The following is an 18,133-nucleotide window of genomic DNA, read 5'->3' as shown; positions in this document are numbered from 1 at the left end:
AAAAAAGGAAAATACTATGTGCACCAACTCCTCCTCCTCCTCTCTGGTGTGTCATGAGGGTTTGATAATAATTTAAGCACGTCAGCTGGGTTTTTCGATGATGTGGTGGCACGATGTCTGAAGCCAACGAACAACACGTTAAAACATCAGCACTGATTAGTGGAGCACTGTCCTTACCTCTCTTGCGATAGGCCAACCAGGCTGCGCCCATCTACGCTCAACAGCTGGTCACCTGCAGCCAACCGGCCGTCCTGTATGAACACACACACACACACACACACACACACACACACACACACACACACACACACACCACAGCATGAGTCACAGAGTTTTTACTCAAACTTTTCTGTGACGTTTCCAGTTTCTGTGTGTACACTAACCACATCAGCGGCTCCTCCTTTGACAACGGACTTGATGTAGATGCCCAGCTTCTCCTGACCAGCGCCCTACAGGGAGAGAGAGAGACAGAGATTAACTAATGACACAACAAAAAACATACATCTGGAACAAAAAACACAAGTGGACCATAGGCTGTATTATAGACTGTATCATAACAGACAGTTATGAGGCACTAAGCTTGGATCATGTTCTCATAACCAAGATAATGAAAATAAAACACTTGATATCAAAAGGATTCTTTTTTTTCATGGCTTCTTCAACAAGCCCTTGAGCAAGGCACTGACGCCTTGAATAGCAGAAAACTACACTAGTTTGAACACAAACACAATGATTCTACCTAAAAAAAAGACCAATCCCACACATGTAGAGCAGTGGGAAACACAATGGTGTGTGTGTGTGTGTGTGTGTGTGTGTGTGTGTGTGTCTCATTGTGGATGCCAATCATTTCTGCACATTATAGCTGCAAGAATTCAAATTAAATCGATTAAACTATTTTGAGAATTGATCAGTTTCAGAGTATTAGATGAACTTGATCCTACAGGTGTGTCTTCTTCAGCCAGACAAAGTGAAAGCAACCAATCTGACGTAATGAAAAGATAAAACATAAAACAAAAAGAAAGACAAAACAAATTAAAAAAAGGTGTGTGTGTGTGCGTGTGGTTTTCTTGTGAAGTGGGGAGGTGGTTTGCAGTGCAGCAAAGTGCTGGCATGTTTTCTGACAAATCACACGCTTTTGTTGCCATCTTGCCATGTTTATCCTCAGAGTTTGGGACACAGCAGAACCAGATAAAAAATAATATTTTCTTTATGAACACACTGCTGTGCTGAATGTGAAACCATCGTTTCGCTCCAACACTTCCAACACTGAAAATAAACGAGTTGGCTTAAAGACTGAACCGAAAAAAACATCTCTTGATTACTTTCAGATGTGTTTTTATTTTTAAAGCAGCGTTCAACAGTGTAAAGGTTTACAGGGTAAACACCACAGGATCAGGTGCAACACACACACACACACACACACACACACACACACACACACACACACACACACACACACACACACACACCATTACCAATCACAGCATGTCTATAAACTCACTCATAAAACTGTGGATTGGATTAAAAACACTTCTAATTGCTGCCATTCGTCAGACCTGGCAACGAGGCTCAGAGTGTGTGTGCGTGTGCGTGTGCGTGTGCGCGTGGGTGTGTGTGCAGAAGCCGGGGTTACACTCAGGTTAATAGCTCTTACTTTTTGCAGGGCACATGTATTAACTGTTTTATCAGCGGTGGTGCAGAAGATGAGGATGTCGGTACAAAATGCAGGTTTCTGCAGAGCTCTCCAGAGTTCAATTTTTTTTTAAAGAGTTTGTTTACTGTCACATAGCATGGCATGTTTCCACTCTACACTGGTCAAAGAGAAAACCAGTAGGGACTGGTTCAGGCCCCATTACATCAGGCCTATGATTATACATACAATTATATCACATTTATTATACACAGTATTTCTCAGCTGTAAATAACAAATGTTCTTCGAAATGCATCAAGTAATAATTCATCAAGTAATACCACATGAGCCCAATTTAAGTGGCAGAAAATTGTCATATAGATGAATTCATTTCAAAATAATCTAGTATGAGCTTCCCAGCTACTGAGGCTAACAGTAATAATACAACAATAGTAATGATAATATGAATAATGTATGAATATTAATAAATATTTAAGACCTTTGTAAATTTAACAATCTGTGTTTTCTCAATATCTTTCAGTTTTCATCTACAATGCAGATTACTGGCTGTGTTGCATGAGAACTTTGGATGTTTGCTTTCCTGCAGCAGAAAACAACTTTTGAATACACATTTGGGTTCAAAAAGGTTCAAACCGATCAGTTTGTTTAAAAACAACAATGAGCTTTGTGTTGCCCTCATCCAAATGAGACGAATGCATTCCTGAGCTTTCCCTTTGGAGGCACACACTCCTGACAAATGGGTTTTGATCTCTTGCATTTTTATTGCCGCTACGATATAATTTAACTGCTCTGAACCGATTTACAATTATCAGTCAAAATGATCCAAACAAATAGTTAACTTTCTGTTTCTCTCTGCCTTATACTCCAAACCACTCATTCATTTTTGTAACTATAGTGAATTGAGTGAATAGAGACACATTCTGCATTTGTCACCTCCTCCATCATCCACAGAGTCCTAGTTTCACAGCACAAAAAAACAGCAGACACCCGGCCTTCAAAACTATTTGACCCAGTGTTTCGGCTCTCTGTCCGCATGGAGTAATGAGGCCGGATTCATGCAGGGACCAAATTCCTGCGAGTGACATTAAGATGAGAAAAGAACAGTGAATCATTCTGACTGTTTAAAGTCTGTTGTACATTACAGAAGACCTTAAAGAGCCCCTTGTTTCAGATGGAGCCACAGCTTCCTGCACTTATCCAGGATGGGGGATCGGGGCGCCAAGTCAGGCTCCAAAGACACTCGGGGGGAATTTCCTAGAATACCCTGAGGACGTTCAGAGGGGCTTTTAGCAAGTTTAAGGGGTCCCAAAGGGGGGCTCAGAGGGGCCCCGTGTGCATATGGGCATGTCTGCTGCATCGGTTTGCGTTCACCTGAGTTTGTAGAGCTCAAGACTCATGTAGCACTCAGCAGACATGGTAGACAAGGTACAATAGCTTTAAGTTTAACAGCGCTAACACTTTATCAAAAGCTGTGTGTATACACACACACAGCTTGAGATAACATTTAAAAAAAGACTAATTTAAAGTAATTGTCTTGCCTATGAGATGGGATGTCTGCATGAGGCAGAAACATATGTTTTAAAGAACCTTTTTAAGAAAAGAAAAAGGTGAATAGTAGAAATACGGCTTCGGTGCAGTTTACATCCACGTCTGCCTAAAGAGTCATCATTACCATATATGAGTTCTTGAGTTACGGACAATAACGTGTTTTGTCAGGTCGGAGTGACCTTTGACCACCAAATTCGAATCGCTGCATCCTCGTGGACGTTTGCGCCAGAGGCGATGACATTTCCTCCAGGTGCTTCTGAGGGATCGTGTTGTAATCGAGATATCACAAGAATTGAGACGGACGGACGTACAGATGGACCTAAAACCTAATGCCTCCGGTCACGGTTGTCGCTGGTGTGGGAAGCATAAAAAAGATCATCTGGTCTCGTGTAGAGATGCTGCTGAAACATGAATGTGGTAGAGGTCCTCCTCGCTGCTTTACAAACGCCTGCCGTAATGAAACTGAATGCTCTTTACTGCTTCCAGGTGCGATGCCACAATCAGGTTCGTCCAGGGGTCAAGAAAGAGGTCGAGCGAAACAATCAGTGTTGTGGATCAGGACTTAGTAACTTACTTACTACTAACCTTTACGTGAAAGCTAAAGCCCGTGGAACTAGAACTGGGTGTGAAGCTCAATAGTCAATAGTACACATACCAAAAACTAAAATCTGATCTATATGTACCTGCGTTATTTAGCATGTTCTACATTTCTTCGTGCCTATAAGCAGCAACAAAGTGCAAAGACATGCAGATTGACCTAATCAGGACAAGCACAATCTAACTCTCGATAAGTATTGTAAAATGTACAGACTTTTCTGCCATGTAAACCCAGAAGAGGATGTATAGTGCACCTTAAGGCTGTTGGGCATGTTGAAACGTGTGCAACGTGGAGAGACACAGCAGGTTTGTCACGATAATGAAGCTTTAAAACTCGTAGCTGAGGTTGGAGTCTATTAGAATAGCTGGAATACCTGAGGGAGCGCTTTACTCTTTGATTTATTGTGTTTTAATGGACTGCTCTGCTTCTCCAAAAGTGCCGCGACACAACAAATCAAGTGCGCCTTAAAGCTGCCAGGTCTGGAGGAAGAGAAGGGATGGCCCGAAGGAGCCGGCTGCCTTAAAAGCTGAGGACCAAGGCTCCGTGTAGGGGGCTTGCTTAAGAAACAAATCCAGCACAGCTCCTCTCACGTCAGGATCCCCGTACTGTCAGACCCTTATGCTTGCTGGTCAAATCTCGCTCACGTCCTGAAGCGGTTGAGCTTGAATTATTTTTGGATATAATGTTGGTGTGGACACAATTGTACCAATTTCCTGAGGTAAGCCCTGCTGGCTGCACTCTCAAAACCTCCCTCTGAGCACAAAAAAGTAAAGACATCAATCATAAAGTCTTTTTTACTGTCTTCACCAACTCTACAGAGAAAAAAACTGTATGACTCTGGCTTTGAAGAATTATGTTATTCCTTCTCTGTTGGTGTTTTCCAGCTCAGGAACGTTCCTAATAATGTAACATGACAAATAATTCCAGTGACCCTGATATGACATCTTTAAAGCCAGTTTATATATGAAAGAGGGCCACAATACCTCCATGTGCCTTCAGATGTATACAAGAAGGTTAAGTCAGGAGAAAGTAAATGTTTTCCTGGAACCACCTTCTCATAACGTGCAGGGCTGCCGATTATTTTCTTGATTAATTGTGTTATAAAATGTCAGAAAATAGTGAAAAACATCCATCAGTTTCCCCCGAGTCCAAAGTGACGTCCGCCAATAACGAATAATATCCAGGTTGTAATGACACAAAACAGAGGGGAAAATGCAAATATTTATTGATAGCGTCAGAAAAGTCGCTATGTAAATACCTGATCGACGAATCGACTAATTGTTTCACTATTTTGGTTTTTAAATCAAATATTTATCACAAACTGTCTCCAACCAAGTGAGGAACCGCTGTAGTCTCTCTGCACAGTCCCTGAGACACAGGCCATGTCAGTAAATGAACCAGAATGCTGAGAAGTATGAATTATACAACAGAGTGTTTCTGTCCAGACAGCAGAGTCAGAGTGATGTGACACTTTTCTTCTGCGGCCGAGACAAATGACCTCTGAAGCGCATCAAGAAACCGCCGCCGAGATTACAGCGTTAATACATGCCCACCTGCTTTCTGTGGTCATAAACCACTCATCCAGAGAGGCCGTTTAAAAGCCAGAGGCGTTCAAAGACCTCCCCTCAGGTTCTGTAGAGGCTTTGGTGCATCAACAGCTTCTTAGTCCTCCCATTTTTATCTTGTTGCACCTTCATGATGCTTAGTAAATACAATTTCACGACTTGCAGTTCATAACCACACGCAGCTTTAACCTGAGAAGACGCCGTATCAGCCAAAATACTACAAACTGACAACACCCGTGTGTGTGTGTGTGTGTGTGTGTAGTGTTCTGACGGTACCAAAAGAAAACAGCCAAGATGACGATACACAGGTCCCTTCAAAAAGGGAATGAAAATGGGACAGTGTGGGATTCACTTGTTTGTTTTTGTACACACAGATATGACTGTAAAATGTATTTTGGTCGCAATTCATCAAAGACAAAATAAAGCATTTGTATCAGGATCTCCATGGCTGAGATATCTTTTAACTCCCAAATATTGATATCAGCATCAGCTTAAAAAAGTAAAATCCACTCGGCTGTAGATTGCTATATTTGAGTATCGCCTTTGTGTGGGAAAAAACTACGGCACTGCAGGAGTCAAACGCCGTTTCATCATGTCCTCTGATAACCTCGGAGGCCATTCAGATTGCAGCGGTGACAACCAGTGATGAGTTCAAAATGAGGCGGAAGTTGCTGCGTTATGTGCGCGACTACTTTCCCACAAGTATGTCGCCGTTTGTCCCCGACGATCCTGCCAAAATGTGATCCGACCACAAGACAAAAAGTGACCGTCATAATGAGCGACCAAGATTTACAAATGTTCTCTTCCACAAACCTTGTAAACACCTCCTGCCTGCCGCTCTACAGGAAAGTGAGTGTGTGTGTGAGTGTGTGTGTGTGTGTGTGTGACATCCTCCCATTGTGTCAGCCCTCACAGGGGGTAACCCTCTCATACTGTTGTTCCACTTCTTGTACAATTCATTTAGCTAACAAACAAACTCGCACACAGACAATACTTCAAACACGCAGTGGAAATAAACAGACCAACTTTCCAAAAGGCATTCATGTCTTGGTGCTTCGGCTCCAGATTTTATTCCCATGTTAGCCATGGTTGCATAAAGCAAACAAACCTCCTCTATGAATTTCAGCAGCATCACACTATATTGTCTGTAAATGCACACAAAGGCACCGCAATTACCTCTACAAAATTATTGTTTAATAACTTTATCTTAATAATCACACTGTGCAGTTATTTCCTTTCAAGGTGCTTTTGGTGAAGTACATTGTTGAAAAAGCAATTTCACTCAATTAAGAGCTTCTTGTACTTAAACTAAAGCGGCACTGAAGATGTTAATGAGTTAAACAGTACGGAGTGAATGTTCTGCTCTCTGCTGCGATGGATAAATGAGTTAACGCACCAACACAGGAGGAGGAGGAGCTTTGTCCTCCAGACAGCTGGGAGCTGAGCAACAAAATACTATGAAAAACACACACACACACACACACACACACACACACACACAGGTTTAATTGATATATACTTTGTAAGGATACAAATCTTGTTTTAACTCGTAGCAAACTCCGCTCATTTGTTCCAGAGAGAGACTAAACAACTAGAATATAATGTATCAAGTGTCATGTTTAATACGGCGCTACAGATCAATCACTGCAACACCGGCTTGACAAACCGGATTTGCTACTGTGTGTTAATAGCCCGTTAATAGTTGATTACAAAGCAGACAGTTTAATGGAGTGGTTTTGTTCCCTAATTTTGATAATAGTAGTCGGATGTTGTCAAAACGTAAAACGCCTCTCTCCAACCACCCTTACTCTGAGACCAGAATAAGAAGACTAAGAGCTATAAAACACGACTCATTAGATTAAACACACCTTAAATGGCCCAAAACAGGCCAATGAAAAACAATGACTAATCAGTTTTTTTTTAAGATATCAATAATGTGATGAAATAGCTCAACCCTTACTGAGCACATTGACCCAAATGTGTGCGAGGTTTTACCACTGGTGTCTCGTGTGTGTACTTTAGTTTAAACATTATCAGAACGCCCCTGAAAGCAAACAGTGACAAGGGACGAACCCGGAGGCCATCTCAGCGGTGGGTGCACGAGAAACCCACATGGAGTCTGTTATTCACGGTGTGCTTTTCAATAAAAAGTCAGTGTTCGTGGAGCCACAACAACAAAGACAAGAGAACAATAATATGAAAGAGACGCAAAAGGAAGCTGGATTTACCTGGTCTTTCTTGCCCACCACAGAAAACCACATGTTGCAGCCGCTCGTCAGCGCAGTCCAGACCAGCTCACTGGGACACAAACTCTCACACACACACACCGATTTCCTTTACGGCGAGCGCACGCGCTTCAGCTTGCTAACGTGCACCAACAAGTTCAAAAGCTCTCAATTACACCGGCTGGGAGTAATCCATTCAGCTGAGCGTCCACGTTTAAAATCACTACTTACGGCTGGGAAGGAGGGACAACAATGGTAAAGTGGATGAAAAGAAAAGTAGTAGAAGAAGTTTAGTGCAGGTCATTTTCTTTTTTCTTTTTAAAGTTAAGTGGGGGGGAAAATATTTAAAAACAAGTTGCGAGAAAAAAAGAAAAAAAATCTCATTGCGGCGTGTTTGTTAGGAAACGGTGAATCCAGGTGGCAATCCAGAGGTGAAGTGTCGGCTGGGACGCCGGCTGGTCAGACTGATGTGGAGCGCTGCTGCAGCTCCAGCAGGCAGATACACACACACACACACTCAGTTATATAACAGGACAGAGCTCAGCCCAGTTTACCGAGAATTCAAGCAGCTGTTTGACAAAATCCTCTCTACCTGACTTTCCCATCCCACCAACACACACACACACACATTTCGCTGCCTGCTCTTGTCCTCGTACGTCCACACAGCTTTGACAATAAACAGAGCAAGGAGGTTTCCTCAGTACATCCTTCCCACACACACACACACACACACACACACACACACACACACACACACACACACACACACACACACACACACAGGAAAGCTCTCGCCTTCGGCAGGAATGTCACTCTACTCTAAAAAGAGAGAGAGAGACCTTATGTTTAATACTATCAGTCTTGCCTCTATCGGTACAAAAAGTAGCGGCAAAGCACACAAAAAACGGGATGCGACACAACAAGACTCATGCTGGCGACAAACTTAAACGCCGACATCCATCTGTTCTTTGATAAAAGAGCAGACAGGTCCGATCCAGTTATTTGAGTCAATGTTGGCCCGATATCCAAAAATCAGTTTCTAAAAATAAGAAACCTGCGTCTTCAAGAGTAGGCAGTAAATCGGCTTCTTGAGCCTTTTGCAATAGAATGTAGATATATATAGATTTAATCAATCAATGAACAACCTGCGCAAGCTGCAGAATAATCGCATTGAAACACAAAAGGTGCAGATAAGACGTCACTGATACGTCACTGTGCGGGACTCCATCTGGGCCTCAGCGCAGTGTTGCGTAAAGCGCCCGGCTTGCAAGTGCAGGATTTCCCCCCCACAGGAAATGTGTTAGTCAAAGCGGACACCCAACTGTGCTGCATGTTTCCGTCATATTTTTTTGTATTCAAATCCGAGCAATATGGAACATCACCTCCCCACGCACCTTTATGACTCCACACAGAACGCTCCCAGCTCCCAGCAAATGTCAAACACGACTGAAACACCAGGTGGTCCGCATTGACAAGTTTTTTTTAATGAATGTTATACAAGAACCAGAGCGATGGTGATTAACGAATCCTCCGTGGCGCAGTCGTACTGCTAAGAGCTCCGGAAGAGTCGGCAGACGCCCGCAGCTTCCTAATAAAATTGGAGGGTGATGACGGGATGTTTGTTTTAACCCCCGATCATTAGGATGGAGGCTGACAGCTGGATTTATGCAGGTTTCATGCTCTCTCACTCGGGGGACATTGTTTGGCTTTCAGCGTTTGTTTGACAAGTTTTCATTATGTATGTATATGTATATATGTGTGTGTGTGTGTGTGTGTGTGTGTGTGTGTGTGTGTGTGTTCACACGACTGCAATACCATAATTGGTGATAATAAAGTTACGTAGAGCTGAAACAACTAATCGATTCATCAATTAGTCGAGTCAGAAAATGTATCGGCAACCGTTTTGATAATTGATCACTGTTTACGGCTTCTAAATCATGAGGATGTGCTCTTTTTCTTTCCAAAAAACAAAGATGGCTTTACAGTTTGCCGTCCTCGGCGATCTGTGAACAGCCATATAGATTTTATCCAGTAGATGCCGGTGGTGTGCACATCTGTCGTCTCTTTAGACTCCAATTATTTTGTTAGTATTTGTTGCAACTCTTGTTTTATATAAAACTTCTTGAGTTGCAGAAATTTAAACGACTGAAGTCCTCACTTCACTTGAGGTGAAGAACTTTCTTTTAACATAAAAAAAAAAACGTCATTTCCTTGTGTTTTGTCGATACATGAACAAATAAACAACATGGACAGACAGCGGCACATTGTCCCGCCCTCGACGCCCACTCCCATACAAGAGAAGACTGAATGGTCTGGGATTAATCCAGAACTTTCTTTGCAATGTCACTGTTTAGTCTCTGCACTGCTGTCAGACTCAACAATGAAAGCCGTCTATTTAAAACTGCAGCCTTTGCTGCCAGCACTGTGTCGCTCAGACACACACACACACACACACACACACAACGCACTCCGTCTCGACAGCCAAGATGAAAACAGCTATTTTTGGATTTCCTGTCAAATTCGTGCAAATCCTTCACACTTCACACAAGGTATTTGAAAAATATATGACTTCTGCCTTCAAAGAGAAGTTCTCCAGCAAAAGAAAAGTTTCCTGAAAAGCTCAGACACATCTCAGATCTGCCTGAGTTTGGATTCAACACACACACACACACACACACACACACACACACACTTCAACGCACTTCCAGGTGGTGTTTCCTACCTTCGCAGCAACGATGCTGAGGCCCATGCCGTTGTGCTTCTTCAGGGTCACCGTGACAACCTCCGGATCTTTCCTCATTGGCTGAAAAGAGAGATGAACAGGAAGGACAAAGGTTGAGTGAGGATGAAACCTCTTAAGTTGTTGTCTGTAAAAGCCTCGGGGGCTCGGGGGGATTTTAGTGACTGTCCTCTAGTGTTCCCTGCGTCTGCCACTGAAGCCAGAATGTGGAGTAAAAAGAGGGAGGGATGCGAAAAGGGAGGGAAGGAACGAGGGAGGGTTAAAAGGGGAAAAAGGAAAAGACCACAAAGGAACCAGTGGTCGCTGGATTCAAGTCCAGAATGAAAACCACATCATTGCTGCACACACACACCAGGGCTGGGTGGGGAGACAGACAGAAACAAAGAAAGCGAGGGAGCTGCAGAGGTTTCCCACATCATGAAGGAAAATATTCTGACAAAGGTTAGTGTGTGTGTGTCTACACTAAAAACTAAACAGAGCACAATCAAAACAACACCGCTCCATCAGTACAAGTACACTCCAGTGACATCACAGCTATGACTATGACACCCAGAGTAAAAACTGTGTATTTTATCGCTTGACCAGATTACTGCTGTTTATAAACCGTTTGATCAGATGTTGATGTCCATCAACATTTAGGTAACACCCCTGAGGCGTAGCAAAAAAAAGAGTACTTTTATGCAACAGAGAAACGGTTCTGCTGAAGGTCTGAAGCTGAACCTGCTTTAAAGTAGAAGCCTTACATAAGTCGGCCAGTAGGAAACTTAAAACAGCATTGAAATGAACATTTAAAAAGGGTTATTGTTGTCATCCTGTTGTCCGTACTGGACTTAAAGAAATCTCTTCATAATATGATTTCTATGTAAATAATTAAAAGTTCTCTCTCTTTGCAAACATCTCCAGTCCATCTGGAGATATTGGAGACATCGTAAAGCTTTCTACGGGCCGCCTTATGTAAGGCTTTTACTGTGAAGCAGGTACAGCTTCACGCCTGCAGCAGTGTCAGTGACCCCTCTGTTGCGTAAAAGGAGGTAGTCTACATAAAGACGTGGACATTTTCAGACATTTTGTCTCTCAGCAGGTCAGTTTTCCATCATGCAGGGAGAGGAACGGTGAAAGAAGACAGACGTGAGCAGTCATGTGGACGCTAGCTGGTCAAACATCCAACATGTCACCAAGGTTAAGTGACACCTTTAGCCTTTATAGTGCAGGAACCCCAACCATCTGGAAATCTATAGTATAGGAGGGGTATCCCGTGGTAGTTAACCAGATAACTGGTGGGCAGGCCCTGTTCGCAGTGAGAAAGATGCTACAGCCCAAATGACCAACATCATTTATTGCTACAGTCGACCAATGCACAAAAGACAGTCAATGAAAACGGCGACCCACAGACTAAAGGGTGTTGGTGAAGATCCGGCGCCCTCCACAGACACAAACTTTGACACCAGTTTGTTTTTCTCCACGCTTTATAAAACTGTATTTCTGTCCACGATACGCCAACAATTCTACCAATCAAGAAATGGACATTTTTCTAACTGAAGTTTGGACAAAAGGAACCAAACTATTTACATCCTCAGGACTGCGGTCTACTTGTGTCTGCATTTGTCGCTTTTTGCTTGTATCTTAAGTCGTCAATAATCCTGTGAAAACTAATTCCTTGGGTGTCGTTTATCTGCAAGCTAACTTTTTGATGAAGATCATTACATTATGTTCGTATTCTAAATTCTCTGCTTGCAACGCTGATCCCATCTAAATGATGTAAACACGCTACGTCACATCACCACATAAACCCACGCCCCGCCCCCTCCAGTTTGCTTGAACACACACCATTAACCAAATCCTCTGTGTGTGTGTGAGAAAAACGGCTGCATTATGTTGAGACTACAGTTATGAAATAGTAGAGCAGGGATAAACAGACCAATTACAGAGGAAGTGGCTGTGTGTGTAGGCTGTTATGAAAAGTTAATTGCCCCTTCTGAAGTGACTGTAATCAATGCCTTCCAACTGGGAGACCACACACGTGTGCATGCTCTCTCACTCCCCCTTCCCCCCCCCCCCCCCCCCCCCCCCCCCACAAACTTCCAGGTTTAAACCTTTCTAAAAATAGTCAAACTATGTGAGCTGTGCCGTCATATCGTCTCGCGCTCAGTTTCTGTTCCGAGTTTTTACCTTTTTTAGTCTTAAATTCAGCTGGAACTGATCTACGAGTTAATGTAGTCTTGCCTACTGAATCTCCTGTCCAATCTCCCTTAAACCCAGTAAATCCAGTATAATTTACCTGAATTATCCAGTACTGTGGAAATATGAGTTTAGCCAGAAAAGGTCAACAAAAGCACCTGAAGACAGCTTATATAATGTTGATGCATGCCATCAGTTTGTTATCCATGTGAGCCAACACTGGAGACTTCAGCTATGTTTGAACTACAAATCAACCACTCAATGCCAGTACCATTTATCGTAAATATGTCAACAAAAGAGCAGTAGCAAATTACATTTTTACATTCAAAGCTTCTGTTGACGTTTTCAAATTAAACGTATTATTCACTCAGTCATAGCGCCACCTACTGGCAACAGGAAGTCAGTGTTAAGTGACAAACACCGTGGAGATACTTAAAAATGACGAGTTGGAAACAATCTTACTGCTAGAATCTAATCCTACAAATATTAGTGAAGCCTGATCTTTATTTCTCAATTGTAATTATTTTGGAGCAGTTTGAACACAATTCTGCTAATTGATTGAGCAATCTCAAAAAAAAGTCATCGCATGATGACTTGATTGTTTTGAAAAAGCAAAGCAGCTGGAAGTTGGCCGTCCTCAAGTTACTTTTAGTCTCCGTCTTAGCTGTCAGATCTACTGTACACTTATTCTCCACAGCTTCTATGCGTCAGCATTACTAACCCTCGAAAGCTCAAAGTCCTCTGTGGTCCCACTTTACCTGAGCTGCCCCAATGCCCTGACACACACCCACACACTTTCTAAACCACTCTGTGTATGTGTGTTAATGTCCTACCATCTCAGAACTGTCAGCAGCAGAGAAGTGGCTGTCGCAGTCAGCTCCTTCAAAGTGGACGGTCCAGGTACCCGGCGATCGGGCGTGAGGCACTAACCTACAGAAACCTGTGAGAAGAAACACACACATTTAACAGCACATTTTCACCGAGTCGTACATCTAAATTATGTGTGTTCAAATGACAGCTACAGAACATTAATAACCGCGATAGAAACAAAATTGTTTTACCAAATCAATTCTTCAAGTTCATGAACAACTGTTTTTTTAAAGATCGTGAAAAATATACTGAAAATGTGTTTGATATTGGTCCAGTATTAAGGAAGTACAGACGGCAGCCACTAAACGGAATGTAACGTAATCGGTCAATACCTCACCGTAGCTTTACCTCCACTCAAAGTGCTTGATTTTGCCAGTTCAGCAAAAACAAGCACTTTGAGTGAACCTACTAACAATACTGATGGTGGGCATTTGCGCCGGAAAAATTACTATGCACCCCGTTTAGCAGCTGCTGTCCCCATTCGTCACTTAGACATAAATACCAGGATAAAAAATACCAAAGGTCCCCCTTTATCTGGTCCTTCTCCTTTGCTAGTGTCAAACTCATTGAAGGTCAAACATCCACGTTAATGGAAAATGACTTCAAACATCAACTTGTTGGACGATTATTATCGGAGCCCATAATCAACTCAACCCCCAATTTAACTAAATGTATAGTATAAGATACTGCACACTCTTGCACAAAAAGCTTGGGCATACCAACTCGTTGATAACTTCACCGCATTACATGAAACGTAGAACAGAATCTCTTGTTATTATTAAATATTGGTCCCGGTGACTCTACCTCTCTGCAGCAGCGGCTCCAGGAAGTCCTGCAAGCCGTTTGGGAGGCTGCGCACCACGTCGCAGGAGTAGCCGTCCTCAGGAAGGAGGAAGGGCAGCTGGAGGTCCGGATCCTCCTCCAGCTGAACCTCTCTCCCATCACTCCTCGCCAGCTCATCTGCTGTGTTCTCTGCCACTGCCACCACATGGTCTATCAGCTCCTGTACGCAAACACACACAAAAAACAGGTCAACGGGCCGGTTCATTACATCTAAAATCTCCAGAAAATGTCACTTAAGAGTAACGGCTATTTTCAACATCTATGATTTACATAAAGCTGACATTATCAAACAGAAAACTGTGTGTGCATCATCATTAATGCTCTCTAGTGCGCTTCTGGCTTACAGGCGGGATGTAAGGCTCGTCCGGAGCACAATGGTAGTTGGTCATGAGAGCGTGGAGCTGCAGGGAGTTGAGCTTAAAGCAGGTGTTGTGGATGTTCTGCACATCCTGCATGGAGTACTTGTCCATGGTCAGCAGGGTGGTGGCCTGGAGGACACACAGAAACAAACACGTATATTGTATCCATGCTGTCTGTATACTCCTGGGCTTCTCTAACACACGTTACCGTTTGGCCAATTTACTTCATCTCTACTAGCCTTCGCCACTTCACTTTAGTCAATTCTTGCACCTTTACAAGTACATCATCTTGATATATCTTTGCTTTTTAACTAAAGAACAAAATATCTGGTGATTTAAACAGCAAAGAAAAAAGGCAAAGAAACTGTCAGGAGAACCAACCGGCAGTAATTCACAAAAAAGCAGGAAAAACAAAACTCGTGAAAACAACGAACTCCATGACCCTCTCAGTCTGAGCATCATCGTGTGTCTCCGCCCCCTTACCTGAACGATTCGACTGAGGTGGCAGTCGGCGGCGAGCTCCAGACCTTGTTTCTCTGCCCAGGCCTCGATGTGGCTGAGCTGCTGCCGGAGGATTGCCCCCCAGTAGTGGCAGCACAGCCCCGAGTCGGTGTCCGTCACCAGCTTGTTGAAGAGCCACATGTTGATGAAGTGGAAGAGCTGCGAGAAGAGCTGGATGGTCAGGGCGGCGTTGACCCGACACCGCCGCAGCAACGACATCGCCCCCGTCAGTGTGTGCAGGACGTCCTCTGGAAAGAAGGAGAGACATCAGATCATACGCTCAATGACTGACAACCCTTAAACAAAGCCATTTATATCTACATGAGGAGCGGCACATCTTCCACAGTATATTTTAATGTTTCGGTGTCATGTATTATCTGCTGCCACACTCAATTACTGTCACGCACGGGTGGAGACAGTGAACCAGGTGAAGTGGAGAATACGCAACAATTACTACGTTACCGTTAGTGTAATAAAACATTTGAGAGTAAAAAAAAAATAAATAAATACTTTATCAACACATCTGTTCAACAAGCACCAACATGTCAACAAAGGTGAAACAATCGGCTCTGTCTCAGTCTCTCATCCATCGCTGCTTTATTTACACAAGCGCATGAAAAGATGAAAGATTGGCCAAAAGCTTTCTTTTTCCTTTTACAAACAAGCTGAAACAGAAGCTGTCTGTCTGTAGTCTGTTTATCTTAGTTTGTTCTTGTAAACTTCTCCGCTGGCTGAGACAACGGAGTATTTAGTTGGTTGCAATCTGCAACTCACCACTGGATGCCACTAAATCTTACAACACTGTTCCTTTAAGCAACATTGTTGCAAGTCACTGACATGAGGTTGCTTCACATTAAAACCATTGGAAACAAAAGAGACACATGAAGCTGAAAACAACTCTTCTTGTCCTCGTCCGGTGCCCTGAAGTCTGGGTTACTGTCATGTCCCCTTTTGTAAAAGGTACAGATATAACATCATTCTGGCCGAAACTCATGGACGGCTGGTCAGATTAGACATCACAATGTTTGCGTTGACTCAAAGAAGGCACTGGAAGTAAAGCTTCTCAAGAACAGTTTCCCACCATGAGTTTTGGGATGCATCACAGCAACAATAAGATCTTCAGACTTTTCTCAAATGTTTTCTACCTCTTTAGACCCTTAAATATGATTCAGGTCGGAGCTCAGACACATGAACAACCTGAAGAGGGTCTGTGTCTGTCTCTCTCTTACCGATCTTGGGTCTCTGCGGATTATGTTCCTCGGGGTCGTCCAGGAATGCGGGCATGTAGTTGTTGAGATCAGCCTGGAGACAGTGGACCAAGTACCTGAACGCACACATTACGGCGCGTTAGAGACATCAAGACATCCCCACCAAGCTCTTCTTCAATCGTCTGTCTTAAACAGAATGTTTTCATCTTGAGTAACTTTTTCAAACGAGTCATGAAAAAAAACCTTCTGACAGAAAACCCCAGGGAGAAAATAGCTGCACACTGCTGTCATGTTCCCAGTTCTTATTTTATTATGCATGGACATAACGTTTCAAGGTTTCCTTCTGTGAGTATTTTTAAATGTTTTTGCTCTGCATTTAATTCTAAAAATAAACCTACAAATATAGCACAGCTCCATGAGAATATATTTAAATGTTTTCCCCCCCGTGTGTGCATGCTAGTAATCTTGAGCTTTTTATGCAATGTTAATTTTAAACAAACATGGTTATTATGAGATGATGTTTTACTGTAAATACACAGGTGTGTTCACAGCCTCACATCTACCTGAGGGAGACTACCAACTAATGCTGTCAATGCCGGGAAAAAGAAGAGCATGGAAAAAGATAGCGATGTGTAGGTATTTTCTCATTTTTTGGAAATAACATTTTAACGCATTCCAGTTGAGTGACTCATTCGCAAACTCATATTTCTTGATCTCCGCAGAGAACCGACCAAATCCCCTGCCTTTCCTCGGTCTGGAACACATCCCTGAAGCGTCCATGACATTCCCGATTCCCACCCCACATCCACACACACACACACACACACACACACACACACACACACACACACAACCGCACACACAGACTGACTTGAATGCCATCTGGACCAGATGGGCGAGGACGTCCTGGGCGTCCAGCGTGACGCGGCTCAGGTCTCGGTCCTGCTTGATGAAGTTGAGCAGCTCTGAAGCGTTGGCCATCCAGAAAGCCAGCGCGCCGGCAATGTTCTTCTGCTTCTGTAACGGACCAACCACAGCCATACACACAAACACAGAGAGAGAAAAAAAAAAAAGCACATAAGGAGGAAGTTGTTAGAGCAGCAGGATCAAGGACAGACTGGAGAGTTAGAACAGAAGGTAGTAGAGGGGTTTCTGTTTGAGCGGCAGCCAGAAGGAGCAGTTGTTGCCTCAGGGATAGACTCATGCCCCGCCCACCCCTCCCTCCAAGCCAACCCAGTGCCGAGAGGAAGAGCGGTCACCACTGTCACTCTGAAGACGACGCTCAATTAAACGGTCTTTATTTCTTTCCCATTTGAATGTGAGCTCGAAAACATTTTCCTCTCTTTTCCACTTTATGAGGGACATTAGTGACCACTCCTTTTAGACACACACTCCATTTACCAGGTCACCAGACACCAGCCTCCTCGACTAACCAGTTGGTTTCTACAGGTTTCTTTTTGACCAAACTAAAGACCGTTAGACCGTAGACTTACACTAAAGAAAACATCCGAGCAAGAGGATCAAAAGTGACAAGAAGTCCATCAGGAAACGGGGCCAGAGATAGCCTGGCTCTGTTCAACGCTGCTGTGAAGCCCACTACACACTATATCTATTTTGTTTCCTAGATTAAATAAGATATGCAAGTGTATGAGGATTACTGCAACATTTGGGCAGAGATATATTAGCCGTTTCCAGCTGGCTTAACTGCTCACTTCAACATATTTATCCTATACGGATATGAGCGGATACGAATGTCTCATCTAATTCTTCATGAGTGTATTTCCTAAAATGTTGTTTTCAATGTGTCATGTAAAAACAATGGATATATATGCATATGTCTGCAATTT

The 18,133-nt window shown here is 43.2% G+C and overlaps 1 protein-coding gene across 1 annotated transcript in view; it reads right to left on the bottom strand.

The window, feature by feature from the left end:
* The window catches only part of afdna (afadin, adherens junction formation factor a), a 61,328-nt gene that overhangs the window by 22,819 nt on the left and 20,376 nt on the right, over positions 1-18,133 (bottom strand). Inside the window, 9 exon segments of the mRNA XM_079215304.1 lie at positions 178-251; positions 384-449; positions 10,310-10,390; positions 13,339-13,445; positions 14,180-14,378; positions 14,563-14,706; positions 15,061-15,326; positions 16,308-16,402; positions 17,158-17,303. Of these exon segments, the coding sequence (XP_079071430.1) occupies positions 178-251; positions 384-449; positions 10,310-10,390; positions 13,339-13,445; positions 14,180-14,378; positions 14,563-14,706; positions 15,061-15,326; positions 16,308-16,402; positions 17,158-17,303 (1,178 nt within the window).

This window comes from Taurulus bubalis, assembly GCF_910589615.1.
Source record: "Taurulus bubalis genome assembly, chromosome: 3".
NCBI classification, from domain to species: domain Eukaryota; kingdom Metazoa; phylum Chordata; class Actinopteri; order Perciformes; family Cottidae; genus Taurulus; species Taurulus bubalis.
Note: the sequence above shows the minus strand (reverse complement) of the source record. Positions and strands in the feature narration are given on the sequence as shown.